The sequence below is a fragment of the Chiloscyllium plagiosum genome, chromosome 27 (genome assembly GCF_004010195.1).
Source record: "Chiloscyllium plagiosum isolate BGI_BamShark_2017 chromosome 27, ASM401019v2, whole genome shotgun sequence".
In the NCBI taxonomy this organism is placed as follows: domain Eukaryota; kingdom Metazoa; phylum Chordata; class Chondrichthyes; order Orectolobiformes; family Hemiscylliidae; genus Chiloscyllium; species Chiloscyllium plagiosum.
The window spans coordinates 21477439-21496826 of NC_057736.1; the positions used below are offsets into that span (position 1 = coordinate 21477439).

General features: G+C 39.2%; 1 protein-coding gene across 1 annotated transcript in view; it reads left to right on the forward strand.

Moving 5' to 3' along the window:
* yars1 (tyrosyl-tRNA synthetase 1) overlaps positions 1–16327 on the forward strand; it is a 42357-nt gene extending 26030 nt beyond the window's left edge. Inside the window, exons 10-14 of the mRNA XM_043717633.1 lie at positions 2285–2423; positions 3470–3561; positions 6275–6468; positions 10381–10522; positions 13902–16327. Coding sequence (XP_043573568.1) covers positions 2285–2423; positions 3470–3561; positions 6275–6468; positions 10381–10522; positions 13902–14012 — 678 coding nt within the window. The 3' untranslated portion in view covers positions 14013–16327. The remainder of the gene's footprint in view (positions 1–2284; positions 2424–3469; positions 3562–6274; positions 6469–10380; positions 10523–13901) is intronic.
* Positions 16328–19388: the final 3061 nt, after the last annotated feature.

Sequence of the window (19388 nt, forward strand, 5' to 3'; positions counted from 1 at the left end):
CACCACCCTCTGTCTTCTACCTTTGGGCCAGTTCTGTATCCAAATGGCTAGTTCTCCCTGTATTCCATGAGATCTAACCTTGCTAATCAGTCTCCCATGGGGAACCTTGTCGAACGCCTTACTGAAGTCCATATAGATCACATCTACTGCTCTGCCCTCATCAATCTTCTTTGTTACTTCTTCAAAAAACTCAGTCAAGTTTGTGAGACATGATTTCCTATGTGCAAAGCCATGTGTTTATGAATTTTTATTGACATTCATGACAGAAATGTACATTTTTCCAATAATTCATTTGCAGTCTGCTCATTGATGCCAGTAACAGTTTAACAAGAAATGGAGAATAGCAAGTGAATGTAATCTAGCTTATAAACATTTTAAAAACTGGCTTCTATCAATGTGCAAAAAGGAAGTAATTGGCTAAAATTAATGTGGGCCCTGTAAAGACAAAGTCAGGAGAATATATGAAGGGGGATAGCGAAATGTCAAAAAAGCTAAATTATTACATTTTTTGTTCTGCTTTCACTGAGAAAGGTACAAGAAATCTCCCAGAATTAGATATCCAAGTGGCTATGGTTGAATGCTTCAGAAGAAAATTCGCATCTGTGAGAATTTTGTCCTAGAGAAATTAATTGGGCTGCAAGTTGATAAATCTCCTGCACCTGATGGCTGCTTTAGAGAGTGTTGAAGGCGATGGCTGTAGAGATAGTTGATGAATTAGTGATTAGCTTCCAAAATTCTATAGATTTTGGAATGATTCCCATGGATTGGAAGGTAGAAAATGTTCATAATGAAGGGCTTTTGCCCGAAATGTCAATTCTCCTGCTCCTCGGACATTGCCTGACCTGCTGTGCTTTTCCAGCACCACACGTTCAACTCTAATCTCCAGCATCTGCAGTCCTTACTTTTGTCAGGTAGAAAGTGTCACCCCATTATTTAAGAAGGGAGTAAAAGAGAAAACAGGAAATTATAGAAATGTTAGGAGGGAAATTGCTGGGTCCATTATATTGAATGGGACAAATAGATATTTGGATGATGATGATCTGATTAGGCAGTCATTGGATTTGTGAATTGGAACTCCTGTTTGATGACCTTTATTGGAGTTTTGTTTTGAGGACGGTTCTAAAAAAATTGATAAAGTATAGCCGATGAATGTAGATCTTTGGAAAGCTTTTGATAAAAGTCCCCCACAGAAGGCTGGTTAGAAAAGTCAAAGCACATGGAATAGGAGATAATGCATTAATTTGCTGAGAGAAAGCCGAGAAGAAGAATAAATGGGTTATGCTTGAGTTGGGTAGGTTGTGACTAGTGAGGTACTTGGGCCCCAACTATTCACAACAGTCAATGAATTGGAGTTGGGGACCAAATGCAATATTTGCAGATGGTACAAAGCTAAGTGTGACCATTTGTTGTGAGGAACATGTAAAGGTGCTTCAGGAGGATGTGGAGACACTTAGCAAATGGACTTGAACATGGCAGGTGGGAATATAATGTGGTAAAATGTGACATTATTCATGTTGGTAGGCGAAACAGATATGCAGAGTATTTCTTAAATGGTTTAGAGGTTGGAAAGTGTAGATGCACAAAGGGATCCAGGTGCCCTTGTTGATAAGACACTGAAAGCTCATATATAGATGCAGCAAGCTATTAGGAAGAATAAGAGTTTTAGTCTCAATAAAAAGTGTGTACAGAAGTAGTGAAACCTTGCTTCAATTGTGTAGGATCTTCTTTCGATCACACCTGAAGTACTTAATGCAATTTTTGTCTCCTTTATCTGAGGAAAGATTGTATTTGGATGGAAGGAGTGCAACAAAGATTCACCGTACTTGTTCCGAGGATGGCAAGATTATCATCTGAAGAGAAACTAGGACTGTATTCTCTAGAATTTCAAAGAATAAGAGATGATCACATTGAAACTTAGAAAATATTTAAAGATACTGACATGTTTACTCTGGTTGCAGAGTTTAGTACTGGGGGCACATTTTAAAAATAAGTAAAAATAATTGCTCTTTGGGTCCAAGGCAAGAATTGTTTTTACGTTTGAAGGTGTGAACCTATGGAACCCCAACCAACCAGAATCTTTCAAGTATGTTTAAATTGGAGATTGATAGATTTATGAATACTCAAGATGGGCAGATATATGGGATGGGGTGGGTAAAAAACATTGGGAAGTGTTCAGTTAGCTGTCACTTAAATAGCAAGTTCTGATTGATTGAGTGTTATTTACATTAAACCTGCGTTAGTCATTAGTGAGTGCTACCATTGGTTTAAAACACTTTCTCCTCAGTCTGTTCATCCTGGCGATCTGAAAAACTCTGTTGAAGTTGGCTTGAACAAATTGCTGGATCCAATTAGGAAGAAGTTTCAAACGCCAGAGATGCAAAAATTAACCAGAGCTGCTTATCCTGAACCTACAAAGCATCAAAGTGAGTACTTTTTATCTGAAATAGGGAATTGTCTTTTGTCTTCCTTGATGAAAAGGAAACTAGAACATACTAAACGTGGACTGATTTGATTTAAAAGGAAGGCACTGAAAAATGATGACTTGGAGTCCTAAAACTCTTTTAATGTGGTGAAATGTTTGAAGATATTTCACAGCATTGAGACAAAGTTTTACACAAATCACATTAACACTCATTGGAGCAAATGAACAATATCAATCTTAAGGGTAAAGAGAGAGCTAGAGAGGTGGAAATTTTTTGGTGAGATTGTTCCAGATCTTGAGAGCATAGAAAACTGAAGTTCTCTTCGCTGTTGAAGGAACAAAGTAATTTGAAGATGTGCTAGAGACCAGAATTGGAGAAACAGAGTTTTCAGACATTTATAGAACTATAGAAAGTTAGACATAGGGTGGATATAAGCCAAGGAGGGTTTTGAACACAGGATGAAATTTTTAAATTTGCGCCATTATTGCAGGTGTTGGAGATCAGCAAATACATACTTGGGTGAACAGATTAATAGTTGTATGATCTTTTAAAGATATTGTCTTTTTATGACAAGATCAGATTACAAAGTATGGTGGGTTTTTTTGTCTGGAAAATGTCAAGGTGTGATTAACAACCACAATTGAACCATAGGGAGTAAATAATGTTATAAGCGAGCTGTAGTAAGGATAATCATTTTTACACATTTGACAAACTTAAATATGGTCAATCTGACACCTTATGCTGAAACAGCAATTCTTGTGCTTTGTAATATGCATTGAGGTTTAAGATAAATGACACAATTGTTACAAAATGACATTGTTACTATATTATCAATGTCACAGAATATAGTGAATCCATTTGAGCATTCCCACAAATTGAAGCTGCGGGATATGCATGTTCCTTGTTCATTCCTTATCTGTTCTTGTAAACTGTTGTCAATTCATTGCATGCATATGCAAAAGAAATTATTCTTTAAAGGAATTAAGCTTAAATTCCAGATGCACAATTGCAAATTCATGCTTTTTTCATTTTTATTTACTTTTCAGAGGGAGTTTCCAAAGGACAAGCTGCTGAGAATGATGAAATTGTACCTTCAAGGCTTGATATTAGAGTTGGTAGAATTATCAGTGTTGACAGGGTAAGTTTGAGACATAGGTAGGAATTAGCTGTGACTAAGTGTGTTTTTTCCTCTGGTATTTCCATCCTGTTAATTAGCTTTATTGCACACTACTTATTTATTTGTCCCGATAAAGATAACGCATTCAACCAATTTTGTGATTGGGGGTGGGAATAACACATCAGTATATGCAAGGCTTTATGAAATAAAAACAAAATTACTGGGAATACCCACCAAATCAAGAACATCTGTGGATAGGAGCAGCATTTCTGTATCATTCCAGGTCAATAAGGCCTTCCATCAGCATATTGATTTGGTCCTTTTTATGACTACTGTGGGATATATGGATATTTTCAGTGGCCATAAATGAACCTAGTAATTCTCAAACAATGAGATGTTGGTGTGATATTGCATAGAAACTGCAAATGAGCAGCACTTCAGAATCCATTCTGTCAAGATTCAGAAGTCTTTTGTCTCACTGTTGCATTATCTCTTTCATCTTAAATGCTTTTACAGCAGGAAATTACAGTGAATTGTTGTCAAAAGCAGAATCATAATTTAGGGCAGATAAAATAGGTGTAACGTCTTTTATTCTATTTGCAATATTTAGATAAAACACATTTTAAATGTAACTGAGGGTATCATGAGTTTGACTTCTAAGGCTTGGCTTCAATGAAAAGTATAATCGGTAATTTCAAACCCAGTTTTCTCAAATTTAAGGGGTCCGCAATCTAAACTGCTCGTAATTTAGCAAGAATTTGCATTTAAATTGACAGTTTGAAGGACAGGTCAGAAGTCGACCCTTGAAGTTGTAATTAATGCATCATGTTGCATTAGGTCATGCTGTATCTTCACTGTGAATTGTGGTTATAATGCCAAGTGTTTAAACAAAGAAAAATTCAGTGACACTAAAATTCATCATATTCTTAAAACAACCAAGTAATCTTGGTTTACACAATAGCTTCTGATTTCAATTTGATGTATCCTTGCTGGAATCACCAATTCAATTGAAGAAAGATTTGTTGCAAAAGATAAGTTCTGCTAGATGAATGAAACTAATGGAAGATAACCAACGAGTGGCTTCTAGCAACAAATAGAATTCTGTATTAACCATAAAGTGAATACCAATCTAAAGTTTGTACACATTTATCAGTGTCCGTCTGCAAAGGTGCTGCTAGTTTCGCATCTGCCAAAGTTGTTATATCACATGTTATGTTGCACTCCCTGTGGTCTACTTAGAGTAGAGGTCAGGTACACTTGATAATTGTTTTGTTGGCAGAAGAAATCAGAGCATTATTCATCCCCATTGGCTCTTTTCTATCTGTTCAAAAGACAAAGTTAGGTATGGATTTTTTAAAAACCCACCTTTCACTTTCCCTAATCACTGTAGTAATACAGCTAATTTCCTGGATATTTTCCTGATCCTAATGCTTACTCGTTTTGTCTTTTCATGAGTGAGCCCCTCTAATTTCTGTCCAAATGTCTGGAGACAATTTCTACTTTGCAGGCCAGGTGGATCTTAATCAACGTAAAAAGACAGCCGTCTGGAAGTAACTTTGAGAGCTTGTGATAGCATAACACATCACTCTTCAAATCTTGTACAAATCTTAGTTCAGTCTTATCTGCCATTCTGTTTTTGTTTTGTGAAATAAAATAACTGACAATTGTCTGCCTATGACTTCTCTCAATGCAGTCCTAGAGCTCCTAACTTTTTTCCCCCATCCGCTGCTATTTTCAAAGTGGTGTCTGAATTCTGGTATTATTCAACATGGTAGAGTTGAATCTGGTGAAGAGAAAGGCCATTGGTTAAATTCTTCTATTTTCTCTTCCAACTGAAATGTCAGTAACTTTTCTGAATAATCTTCATTGCACTCTACTGTTACACCATTATAATCAATATAATATTTTTATTCCCTCTGACTGTGGTTGTTATGATGTCTGGTCTCCTTAAGGACCTATTACTGCATTCGTATTCCTTCTCATTATACTCATTACTTGCACCCTTGAATTAACTCTTCATCTTTGCTGTCTTCTTGGTGCATGGAGTATTAAGAACACTGTGTTCTATTAGGAAATCTTTGTTAGAAAGATTCTTCCTAATCAATACTGTCTGCAAGTGAAATACCTTCAAGTCTTCCCTAAAGACTTTTCACATGCCTTTCCCAGGAGCTTACTACCCGATACTATATTGCCTACCCTGAACAATCTTCAGACTTTTGAAACTTAAGCCTTAATTACTATCTCTTAGAAATCCTACAGTGCAGAAGAGAGGCTATTCAGCCTATTGAGTCTGCATTGACCCTCCAAAGAGCATCCTATCCAATCCCCATATTAATCTAGCTAATGCACCTAAACTGCACATCCCTGGACACTATGGGCAATTTAGCATAGCCACTCCACCTAACCAGCTCACCTTAGGACTGTGGGAGGAAATCGGAGTACCCAGAGGAAACCCACACATATATGAGGAGAATGTGCAAAATCAACACTGGCAGTCACCCAAGGTTGGAATCGAACCCAGTTCCCTGGTACTGTGAGGCAGCAGTGCTCGCCACTCTGCCACCAAGACACTAGGTCAGCTTCAGATATCTGGTGAGCATGGACAAGTTGGACCAAAGTGTCTGTTTCCGTACCGTACGATTCTATCTCTTGAATTACCTTTAAAAAAATGGAATGGGGAGAAAATGAATGCAATTGTTAAGAAGTGAACTTATTTTAATTTTGTTTACCACAGCACCCTGATGCTGACAGTCTGTATGTAGAGAAGGTGGATGTTGGAGAAGCCCAGCCACGAACAGTTGTCAGTGGGTTAGTGCAATACGTTCCTGTCGAGGAGCTGCAGAATCGTGACGTCGTATTGTTGTGTAATTTGAAACCACAGAAGATGCGAGGAATTGAGTCTCAAGCCATGTTGCTTTGTGCGTCAACGTAAGTTGATAGATTAGTAATTAAGAGTCCTAGAGCAAGTTTTGGCCATTGCAGAATAATGTTTTGATAAATAAAGAATCAACGTCTAAATAAAATTTTCCAAGTTCACTAGGGCCAGAAATGCTAATGATGGACTGACATTTTATATTGTGGATCTCCAACTGTCAGATTTTCAGAGCATAGTATTATAAGCAATCTCACAACATTAATATTCTAATTATGGATTGGTAACCCTACACAAAAATATTATATAAATTCAAATTTTTACATTATCTTATGTTACACTTTTGCAATCAGCACTCTCCAATTAGTTATTTTCAGATCAGAAATATTATCAGTGGACTTGATAAAAATGAAAGCACTATGAATCAAGAGATGTGTCAATGTTTACACACCTTTGTTCGGATCCAGTGATGTTATCAGTTCCACAAGTGAAATGTTAAAATATTACTTTGACATAAGTAAACCAAATAACCAAGGCATTAATGTAAACCTAGATATGTACATGTTGTTTATTCCATTGCTTTGATGAATATTTGATATTAGCTTGTATTGTAGCGTGGTTGTGAACCAATGTAGGATGTTTTCAAACTAACAGGAAATACTTTTTTTAAACTTACTCTGGGCAATCATCACAAATTTTCCTTTTGAATATTCTGGATGCAGTATCTTAAGTGGCACATTGGCTCAGTGATTAGCACTGCTGCCTCAGAACACCAGGGTCCCAGGTTCAATTCCAGCCTCAGGCATCTATCTGCGTGGGTTTCCTCCGGGTGCTCCGGTTTCCTCCTACAGTCCAAAGATGTGCAGGTCAGGTGAATTGCTGTACTAAATTGCCCATAGTATTAGGTGCATTTGTCCGAGGGAAATGGGTCTGGGTGGGTTACTATTTGAAGGGTCAGTGTGGACTTGTTGGGCCGGAGGGCCTGTTTCCACGCTGTAGGGAATCTTAAAAAAAAAACTTAAAATTCTAATTTCCAGAGGGTAATCTCTATTAAGCAAGATTTGCTTGTTCTTGTAGATTTCTAAACTGCTGTCTAATTGCCAGGAATTGTGACCTGATGCTATATTGCCTACCCCAAGCAATCTTCAGATTTTTGAAACCTAACCCTGTAATCACTATCTCATAGAATCCTTACAATACAGATAAAGGCCATTCGGCCCATCAAATCTACACTGATCCTTCAAACAGCATCCCGTCCTATCCACATATTAACCTAGCTAATCCATGTATAGAGTGGTTGATACTCCCATTGCCCATGTTTAAAGCTATAATGCATTCTATTATCTCTGTTCAAACTTGGATCCTGCTTAAAGATCTCTTGTACTAAGTTCATCCCTAGGTGATGAAGAGTTCTAAGATATACTTTTAGATAGTGGGTGTAACTTGTTTACTTGCTAGGTGTTTGCCAAGTTTACCTTGATGGAAACAAAGCCCATGACAAAATATTTTTCCCATTGCCGGATAACAGTTTGGCATAATAATAACTTTACGAAGAGAATGGGGCTTCTTATAGGCTGTCAGTGCCTCACTGTATATAAAAATCCTGAAATGGTCATTTGTTTAGCTTTTATTGATGCTATGCTGCCCATGTACTTCTGAGATTAAAGTATTAACACTCTTGCTGAGTGTACACATCCAATTCCTTTTTGGCTGATTTTAGTTATTTCAATTAACCTGTTCAGATGTGTTATTACACACCTCTGGGACAAGTAGGACTTGAACCCAGACCTCCAGACCCAGAAATAGGGATATTACTCCCACTCTGCCACAAGAGGTCCCATCGCTTTAATATTTGCTCATTTACTTCTGAAGCATTCTGACTGAATAGGTCTTTATAGTTAGCAATTTTATAAGTTCCAATTCTGTCTTTAGTCTGTTTTGAAATGAATTTTAGTCAAGAAATTTCAACTGGGGGGAATTGATTTTGGAATGAGTTGTCCTTTGAAACTGATGTGTATCTGGTAGTGCTGCAACTTTGATACAGCGTATAGTCTTGTAAATTCTATCAGTTTCTGAGAGAATTCACTGATCTGTTTTCTGTAGCCTTCCTTCAGCTTCATTTACTTGGGCAGCATCTTGGCAGTGCGTTTATTGATGGAAATATATTCAGCCTTATGAATGTAGAACAGTCCAAAAACTTCACAATGAATGGAGGTGCAAAGAAGGAATAAATCTGAGGTGTTTGCAATCAGAACAGCCAGTTAGACTATAGTGACTTTTTGCAGTTCTAAACTTTCCTGTATAATATATATGACAGCTTTTATTTTAACTGCTCTGCAATCTTTAAGGTTTCTAGTTGGATCTCATTTATTACTTGTTATCTTGTTGCTGAGTCTTTTTTTTATTCTTCTGAAGTGAATAGAACAGTGCTAACCCTTGTGGTAAGGACATGAACTAATATATAGCAGCATTCCTATTCCTCAGTAAATGACTGTACTTCTTTTATGATCCCAAACAGTAAGTTGGCAGTAGTTGATCCCAACTGCTACTTCCTGGTCCTGGTGTTCATTTACTTTCATCAGTATTTTCTGGGTAGCCAGAGCAGGATCTACAGCTGATGCTTTTCTCCTCACAGCTCAGGAAACTCAAGCTTATGTTCCTCTCAATCCACCGTACGGTTCAAACATGGAAGCATTAGGTGTGTATCCCTCAATGTATTTTCACTCGGAGCCACTAGAGACTTAGTGAGAGGCTACAGGCAGTGTGTCCCAAATCGGAAATGCTCGGTACTTCAGTTTTGCCCTCCCTTCAGTCATCCTTAGGTCCAGAATGCATTTATCCCAACAATACTAACATGGGTTAGGCAAAAAAAAGGCCCCCAGTATTTTGCTTTTCTTCCCCCTCAATCCTCTCATTATCTTAAATCACCCAGTCTAAATGCAGGTATAGTGGTTTCTCCCAAAATGTATCCTCCTCTTGAGTTGCATCTGTTTGTGGTCTCAGCAAACCACAATATGGGCCTTCCCCTTCCTGATTCTTCAATATATCTGAGTGTTCAGCACCAACCCAAGAAGACAAAAGTGCTTAAACGTTGCAATTAAAGCTCTCCTACCTTGTTACAGTACATGTGCGTACTTGCACCTGCAGCAGGTGCAAGAGCTTCACTCTGTTCTCTCTCAGGAGACACCTAAGAAATCCCTTGGCTATGTGAGGAAAAAGGAGTCTTGCCATCAGGGTTTTCCCTTTTTGTTCTCCTAGTTCGTAATTGGAACTTGAGCATTTCCCCAGAGTAATGGAAAATCTAGCCCAAAATGTAACTAACAGCATGAGCAACCATCATTAATTGCATTCAAATCAATCGCTATGTTCATTGGTAGTCAATAGGGAATAGGTAGTGAGGGCTCCACTGCTGAAGGATACCCATTATCCTCTCAAAGAACTGCCTGTTAGCAATGATGTTCAGATGGAACTCGACTATCATAATCTCGATGACCACACAACCTGCTGTTAATATTTAGGTTCTTAACTGAAGAATATTCACTCAGATAAGGTAGCAGAGCTATTCCAGTGCTAGCAGGCAGTATTCTAACAGTAACCAGAATTAAGAGTGAGGGAACGCTCATGGGATTCTCCATATCTGTTGCGTTCATCTGTGCCTCTACAATAGACAATCTGTGTTAATTGAACTCAGTCGTTTTATGGTGAATATTCTAAGTTTGCAAACTCTTACATTGTAAATCGTTACAACTGTTAGCATTGGTGTAAGCTAATTAAAGTGCTGCAGATGGATGACAAGGTTACCCAGAAGGATTTAATGAAACCTTGACAAAATTAAATTTCTGAATCTTGTTTTAGGATGATAGTAAATATGAAAAAAAAGAGATAATGAACAGAAATGTAAATGCTGAGGCACACATTTTTAATTTGGCATTGCTGTTCAGTGATGTTTGTGCTTCTTGTTATTACAGAGAAGGAGAAAAACGTAAAGTGGAGCCATTAAATCCTCCAGAAGGTTCTTCCCCAGGAGAGCGTGTGTTTATAGTAGGATTTGAAAATGGTACAGCAGATGATGAATTAAAACCAAAAAAGAAAGTATTTGAAAAATTACAGGTAATACTTGAAACAGGAAACTACTGAAAGACTTATCCAAAACAGCAAAAAGCATATTTTTGTTGCACGTTGTTTGTACCTAGCATTCCTTCCGAGCTGTGAACAATGAGCTTGCTTTAGGATTTAAGTATTTTAAAAATTTGTTTCCGTTTATCCCAAGATGTTGGAAAGGTTACTTCTATTTACCTCCCAGAATCAGTGCATGGTAGAAGGAGACCATTTGGCTCATTGTGCTTGTACTGGCTCTTTGAACAAACTTAACTTAGTTATGTGCTGCTTATCTTAATTTTTCCAGTCGCACATTGCCCATTGGGCTACTACATTTGTCCAATATCATCTCTTTCACTGCAGCCCACATGGTGTCCTGTTCTTAGAAGTCCAACATAACTACTTTGACCAGTCACACCCGCACCAATCAACCACACCACCCCGTGGCCCAACATTTCAACTTCCCCTCCCACTCTGTCGAGGACATGGAGGTCCTGGGCCTCCTTCACCGCCGCTCCCTCACCACCGGACACCTGGAGGAAGAACGCCTCATCTTCCACCTCGGAACACTTCAACCCCAGGGCATCAATGTGGACTTCAACAGTTTCCTCATTTCCCCTTCCCCCACCTCACCCTAGTTCCAAACTTCCAGCTCAGCACTGTCCCCATGACTTGTCCGGACTTGTCCTACCTGCCCAGCACCACTAATCCAGAATCTGGTTTCCAGCATCTGCAGTCATTGTTTTTACCTGCCTTTTTTTCTGTCTGGTAGTATCCATTTTATTGCCACAGTGGCAGGCATTCAAAGCCAAACAGTTGAGCGCAGGTATCATGCACCACTTCAGTATCATAACAGGTGTAGGGCATTGCTGCATGCTCTCATTCCTTTTCCTCGTGGTTAATGTTTTCATTATAAGGAAGGTGATGGTGGGTACAGACTTTAGCTTTCCATAACAGCACCCACCAGATGTGGCACCCTACTGGCCAAGGAATTAAACACAGCCACATACATAACAAAACATCAACTGTCTGCATTCAGCAACATAGCATTGAAGCATTGTCCAGTTTCCCTCTTTAGGAAGCATTATCCCTCAGGAAAGTAATGAAGAGATCAATGTTCGCACACGAATCTGCAAGGCAGCATCTATTTTTCCAGTGGCTCCTTATGATCTGGCCATTCAGTACCATCAATATGTCAAGAAGTTGTGACTCCACACATCTGTGGTAATATCAGCAGCTAGCAAGAAGCAGAAAAGACCAAAGGTATCACATAAGTAGGAAATCATTCACTAGCACTCCCTTTTTTAAGATCCTGGGCATCATGTGGAAAAACATCACCAAAAAGGAAGTGTTGCAGAGGATTGGGCAGAGGCAGCTACAGGACATCATGATGGAGAACAGGCCAATTCAGGCAGCACGATTCCATTCCCTCGAGACATGAGTCCTGCCAAAAAGAAAAGGCATAGTAAGAAGTAAATTCATATGGCATGAATTATTGTTTTGTGTTCAGGGTGGAGGTGTTTATCCTTAGACCATTTTTACCCCTCATGGCAGTAGCAACATTTCATGGATCTGAATAGATACAGATCACTGACCCTATTCAGTTCCTCACCAAGGAGCTTTCAACCCGAGGGTGTACATTCTGAGTTAAGTGATGTTCTGTGCGTATAGACTACCCATACTGCCATTCTAGAACAAAGTGGATGTTGTGGTCTGTTGGGTACAACTATATCCAAATCTTAAACACTGACCTGTAGTATCAGGCTAATACCACTAATTCCTAATACCACTTTTCTATCAATCCAGCATCATAGCTAATTAGCTCCTTCCATAATACTTTTAGGCTACTGTATACATAATATTTGTAAGCTACTGCTACTGTAACACGAATGAGAAAAGGATTTGGAAGATTACAGGTCTAATGCTTCACCTGCAGAGTAATGTGCTATACCTCAAACAGAATTATGCATTGACAGCAACTATAGAAGACAGAAAGTTACATTGGGAATGAAGGGCAGACCACTGCATCTGTGGAAGAAAAGTTGACAATCAGATGAACAGGCCTGGAAGATGCCCAAACCACAACATGCTGCAGGCAGCTAAATTGCATGGATAGTAGGACTTCTGCCCTTCACTGCGGTAAATCCACCAACACCTCCAACCCCTGCAAAGAGAGCACTCCTTCCTTCTCACCGTTTTAAACACTTATAAAAATAGCAAAACATCTGCTTCCATGTATCTGCCCACAACTGTTTTACAGAGTGATTGGGCTCAGTTCAGCTTCTAACACACTCAGTCGATATCTTATTTATTTGTGTGTGTTTACGCACTGACTGTTATAGAAGTAAGCTTGGAGGTGGGTGAGAGAATGCTGGGTCAGCCACCTTACCTATATTACAGGGGAACCTCGAATATCCGAATGAAATGGGCGGTCACTATTTCGTTCGGTTAATCCATTAAATGGCTTTCCAATGGGGCTCGGAGTTTTTAAAGTCTGCTCCCTGTTCAGGAGACAGCAGCTGCCCAGTGCGCTAACTCCCGCACTCCCACTCCTGTCCAACACCAACCTGTCCAAACCGCACCTGCCCTCCCCCCGCCACACCTTCCAACACCGCTGCCAACTCCCACCCCACCTCTGTGGGGCAGCCGGACTGGACACAAACAGCAAGTCTAATGCTGCTACTGCTGCGTTTTGTGGGGTAAGTCTCCAAATAGCGTGCGCGCGCACTCAGACGGCCACAAGACAAACGCGCGCACACACACAACCATACACCACACTACTTTTTACTGCAACTTTTTGGCAGGTTCCACATTTGTCCTGTACAGGACAATATTGAAGAGATTATCTGGGGAAGGGTGGGGTGGTTTAGAGTACACCCCTCTGTAGAATTCCAAAGAAAGTGTGGGGAGAGAGAGAGCGCGGTAGGTTAGTCATCATTTGGAGACGGTGCCTGTTTAATCACTAAACAAAAGACGTGATCAGTGTTGGAAACACGTCTTTGACATAATGTTTCTGTCGGGACCTCGAGATCTCCTTCGGGTAATCGATTTTTGGATAATTGGTATTCGGATAATCGAAGTTCCTCTGTACATGCCACTCTGCTGGAAACCTAACAAACCCAGAACAGCTTGGAATAGAATATTGCAAACATGAAGATGGCGCAGAAGGATACTATGTGATCCACCCTAGTTAATCACACTATCAGAGTGATCAAACATGAATCTTATTCTTCCTTGTTCTCTTCATCACTTCGTTCCTTCTGCTTTTTGAATATTTTATTCAATTACCCTTCAAATAAGCAAATGATTTTTTGCCTCAAATATAAATGTATGTATAAATTAAATGATGTTTAAAATAATGTACTAAGATTAATACTTGTTTTATTTGCAGGCTGATTTCAAGATCTCTGATGACTGTATAGCCCAGTGGCAGCAGAAGAATTTTATGACCAAACTTGGCGTCATAACATGTAAATCATTGAAAGGCGGAAGTATAAGTTAGCTTAGAAGGACTACATAGGAGTGCAAGAATGGTTTTTCTTTAAATATCAAATCTTCACTTCCATGACCTGTACAATAGGAATATTATTGCATTCAATTCTCAATGAATTACACTTGAACTATGTTGAATTCTGCAGTTGGGGATAGCATAAAACAACAAAATATGCAGAAAATGGTTGATGGTTCTTAATTTTGGAAAAAAATCAGGCATTAATGAATAATGTTCTGGACGTAATGTTACAGAATCATTTTAAAGCTGAACACTGCGTTATGACACATTTATTTAAATTGTTTCATCCTTATAAGATTTCTGGGATAACTGGGCATTTTAGCTATAATAATAGCTTCCTTGGTGTCTCTTGTGCTGTAGGGAAATCTGATAATATGACAAACATTCTCGGGTGACTAGATTTTACACGTATTATTCTGATTGCAAAACGTTTTGCATTACAGCACCATCCAGTAACCTCAAAACTGAAAGCTTGCATTGTTAAAGGTCAAGGGCAAAAAGCAGTGACATTCTTTAACTGCTCCCTGAAACTTCTCTCAGAATAAACACATCATACATTTTCTAGTTTCTTTGGGGGATTTGTGAAGCATTCCAGCTGTTTATCAATTGTTTTAATTCAAAAAGATAATTGTGTACACTGAACCTCAAATTGTACTTCAGTTTTAATCTGCCAATAATTAAATATTCTTTCACATATAATTTAATATTCAATTAAGCCAACTAAATTTATTTGTCTGTCCAAAAAGACACTTATTAAGTTTGGAACATTCTGATTAGGTTGTACTTTCCAGGAAACTCAAAAATCTTAATGTGTACTGAATTGCTCAACATCATTGATTCAGGCCTTGAATCAGAGCTTCTTTAAATGCCACCTTGTGATTTTTTTCCTTTGTGTCAGTTTGCCCACATTAGCCACTTTGTGAGTGACTTGAGGCATTATATTAAAGTTGATGTTGATTGTAAGTTATAATGTGTCAAGTTCCACAATTCTTATTTTGGCTGTAATTAAGAATCTTGTGACACAGAAGAAGGAATCCAATGGCTCAGTGTGCCTATCCTGGTAAGAGATATCCAATTAATCTAACTTCTTTGTTCTTTCCAATAGCTCTGTGAGTTGTTCCTTGAATATTATAAGCCAGAAACATTCTTTTCAGCATTACATTGATCAGACTGGTATAACCAGCAGCTTGAAGCTTGACTTTGCCGCTGCACTTCTGTCAAGGCTGGCTATTTGACTTCTAAGCTGAGTAAGGTAGAATAGTTACATCTTTGTTTGTTGTAATTTGTGATGGAGTCAACTGTTCTGCTAATTGTCCAAATAATGGAGTAATGATGTGCTGCTGTCGAGTAACTGATGCAAATATATTCTGTTCCTTAAAGGAATGATTTATTTAGTCAGGCGCAATTATATGTTTAACTCCAGAAATCAGCAAGTTGATTTGGTCCTTTTTGGAAAAACTGAGAACCCCAAAGCTCCAGTTACTGCCGAGTAAATTGGTTAGACTGCACTTTGCATCAGATCGGGTGCTAAGGTACATCAGTTGTAGTTGATATTAGTATTTTCTGGCTGAGGAAGGGATTAAGAAAGGTCAGTCAAAATTATTTTCTGCTAGTAACTAACTGGATACTTTATTTAAGTATACCTTAAATAGATACCACAGGAGGGCAGAAGTTTAGTCTTATTGGCTTCAAGACTCCATTGACAACCAGAGCTAGTATAGAGGAAGGTAGCCCTTTGGGTGGGGTTATGATGCTGGCTATGGAACAATATCCCAAAAGAGGCTCCTTTGTGATTGGGGGGGTGTGGGGGGGGAAGAAGTAAAGTAATATATTCAGTGCGGTTTTAAACAATAATTACAGTTTTTAAAAATAAATGCTGTCTATCATACTGAGATTTTATGCACAACTCAGAGAATAGACAAAGTCAGTTGGCAATGGAAATGAAACACATGTAAATGGCAAATTATTTAAAATGTAAACTAATCTTCATTGAAGTGCTGTCTAAGTATTAATACTCGGGGAAATACCTAACTGAAAATATCCTTCATCTTGTGCCCACTTCCTTTCAAGTGCAAACTTGATTTGAATCTTAAACTCTGTTTTTGAGCATATTAAATCTGGTAGTTTTATTAGGTTACCACACTGCTGATGGGTATCATGTCAGACAAATGCCAAGTGAAGCAGCTAATCTATAAATCTGTGCTACTGGTTCAGCTAAATATATTTTGGAATTGTGAACCTCACCAATTTGCCAAATTGTTAGGGAATGAGATGTAACATACATAAATAAAAGGAATGGTAAAATACTCATCAGTTTGTTGGTTTTATTTGTCGTTTCTCTAATCAAATATGTGTAAACAGTGATATGGAGGTGCTGGTGTTGGACTGGGGTGTACAAAGTTAAAAATCTCACACCAGGTTATAGTCCAACAGGTTTATATGGAAGCACTAGCTTCCAGAACACTGCTCCTTCATCAGGTAGTGACTTGGGAGAAATGGAAATGCTCACTATTAATGCAGCCAACTCTCAAAGAATTCTTTTGGCCCATCAAATATGGTGAATTCCTCTAAGAATTCAGGCTGTTGATCCTTGGGTGAGTTCACACTCAGTGCACATAATCACAATATAAGTTTACTAAATAATGACATGAATTGAAAATCAGTGCAGCGAAGTAATAAAGAATGGAACCAAGAAATGGAGATGTGGGTTTTCTTCATTTGAAATACTACAATGCATCTAAATTAATCTTAGCTTCCAAGTATTAATGCAAACTAATTAGAAACATGCTTCAGTTGTTAAGTGAAATTTGGGTCGTGTACCCTGACTAGACTTGACCAGTTTGCAGTAGTTTTTTTTAAAATTCTGGCACATTACACGATGAGATAGACAAAGCAGACAGGAGTTCAGGGAAGGTCCAACACTACTTTATTCAGCATGTTATGGACTAGGCCAGACCATTCAAAACATTCTTAAGCAGGCAGCCAAGACCATAATTTGTTTCAGTAAGTGTACAGCGAGGCTGATTACCAGGTTTAAAACAGACACAACATTTATTCATAAAATTACACAATGAAACACTTAAGAACAGAATAAAAAACCCCTACAGAACTCATTCTATCCAAACATACACAACAGTCCCAATAAGCAAACTCTTTAAAAGCCAGTATAAATGGAACACATGCTTACAGGTTGAAGTTGAAGGGCAGAAAGAAAGAGAGTTTCCATACAGCTCATTGTTGAACTCCTAACCAGTTCAGGACTGAACTAAACTGCTCAGCTAGAGAGCTGACCATTCCCCTTTTATTATACAGGTCACATCTAAAACATGATCACTTTGACCTCAAATCTCATCTGTTTACATATAAACAAAAGGCCTCTCAAAATCCTTTCCATCTCTGTACCAAACCAGACTGATTGGAGCCCGGCATGGTTTATTACCCCTCTGAAAAAGAAACCAAGGAACAGCTTTTACAAAGAAAAGGACTAGCTTTGTGACAAACACTACTTTAAGGAAAAACAATATTTATCAGACTCTATTATTGTATTTTAATTAAATTCTGTCAAATGCTATTAAGTTCTTTACAGGACTCTTAAGACTTTAATCTCGAAGTAAACAGCCTCAAATCTACACTATCTATCTACTGGCATATGCTTCTGAGGAAATGCTGCACCCTATTCACTCTACCTACCGCTCTGTATAAACTCTGTCTGAAAGGACTGGTAATATCCTTTCAAAAGCAATAGGTTGTTCTGTGATCTTTGAGTTTTGGCTAATGTTTAAAATCTACAGTTGTTGATTTGGGCTGCCCCTCTTGTTGAGGGCTGGATCTGGTCTTTGGATATTCTCACTGCGATGGTATTTCTGGAGACACAGTTGAAGAAGGTGCATAAAACCAATGCCAGCTGGGGCTCCAGGTTATCACTTATAACCCCCTATTTGCACCCTTCTCAAAGATTCTGTGGCACACATCCAGTGCTAGCATCAGGTGGGGATAAGAATGAGGTGACTGCTTTCCATATTTGGAGGTTGCAGAACATGATTTTGAATCTTCAACTGTCAGATGCTATTTTTGTCACACTATGCCTCTGGCCTCCTGAGCTATTTGCCACTAAGTCTGCCTAGCATTCTTCTAACAAAGCAGATTTCTTTTTTTTATTTCTTTACTGCCACACTACCGCCTAGCTGTGGTAGTGCTTATATTTTCCCCAGCACCTCAGGTGTGTGTGCAGGTGTGAGGCAGTGAAAGACAACAGGTGTACAAATCTTTATTCCCACCACCAGGAAGAAAGGAAACACCCGAGTGGCCAGTGACAAGCAATGCCGTTCACATCAAAGGGCAATGCTGTGTGATCAAACAGTAAAGGGGAGGGCAGGGATTAAATCAAAATAGAGTTGGAGGGGAAATAATACACTCCACTCCCTGCGGTGCCGACCTTTCCCTGAAAATCTCGAGGGTGTTGGTGGACACCCAGACTCTGACATAACTGCGGAAGAGGGGCAGGAAATTGGCCATAATGATCCCCTCCACGGCCCGCTGCCTGGACCTGTTTATGGCCAGGCCCAGGAGCAGACCCACAAGGAGGTCTGCTGACCTACCTCCATCCTCCACGCTGGTGCCCAAAGATCAGGAGCGTGGGACTGTAGTGCAACCAAAAACAGAGGACAAGATATTTTAAGAAAATCAAAAGGGAGGGCAAGCACCCACGCCCAACATATACATGGTCCATGGACTCCACAACACCACAGAACAAGCAGTTGGGCTAGGAGTCCATGAACCACTACAATATGCGGTTGCAGGGGACTGCTTCATGCAGCACTCTACACCCCAGATCCCTGAGAGAAGGGGGGAGGACTCCCACGCAGAGAGCCCTCCATTGGGGATCTCCAACAAAGCAGCTTCATTGGGTGCGTGAATAATGTGGTCATTAGCACCTGGTCAGGCTGTTCAGGCCTATCTGGTTTCAACAGGAAGTTGATTGTCGTAGGCCTGGCTGCATAAATACTATCTCTTACAGCTCTGCAGTTTGCAATTTGCAGAGTCCAGCTAGATTTAAACTTGGCATCCACATTTCAAGTTTTTATCCACGCTCATGAAAAATGTCAATATTTCCACAATAATCCTGAGGTTATGGGTCATCTGACTATGTTTCAAATTATTTGTTAGTGTTTTCAATTTTAGGAATGGTACAAATTGCTTCCCTACTGTAAATTTATGTAGTTCACATTATTAAATATGGTTCAAATTGAATGCTTTGAACTTGATGCATTTGTTTTCAAGTTGTTGAAACGGTGGCACAGTGGTTAGCACTGCTGCCTCACAGCGGCGGGAGACCCGGGTTCAATTCCCGCCTCAGGCGACTGACTG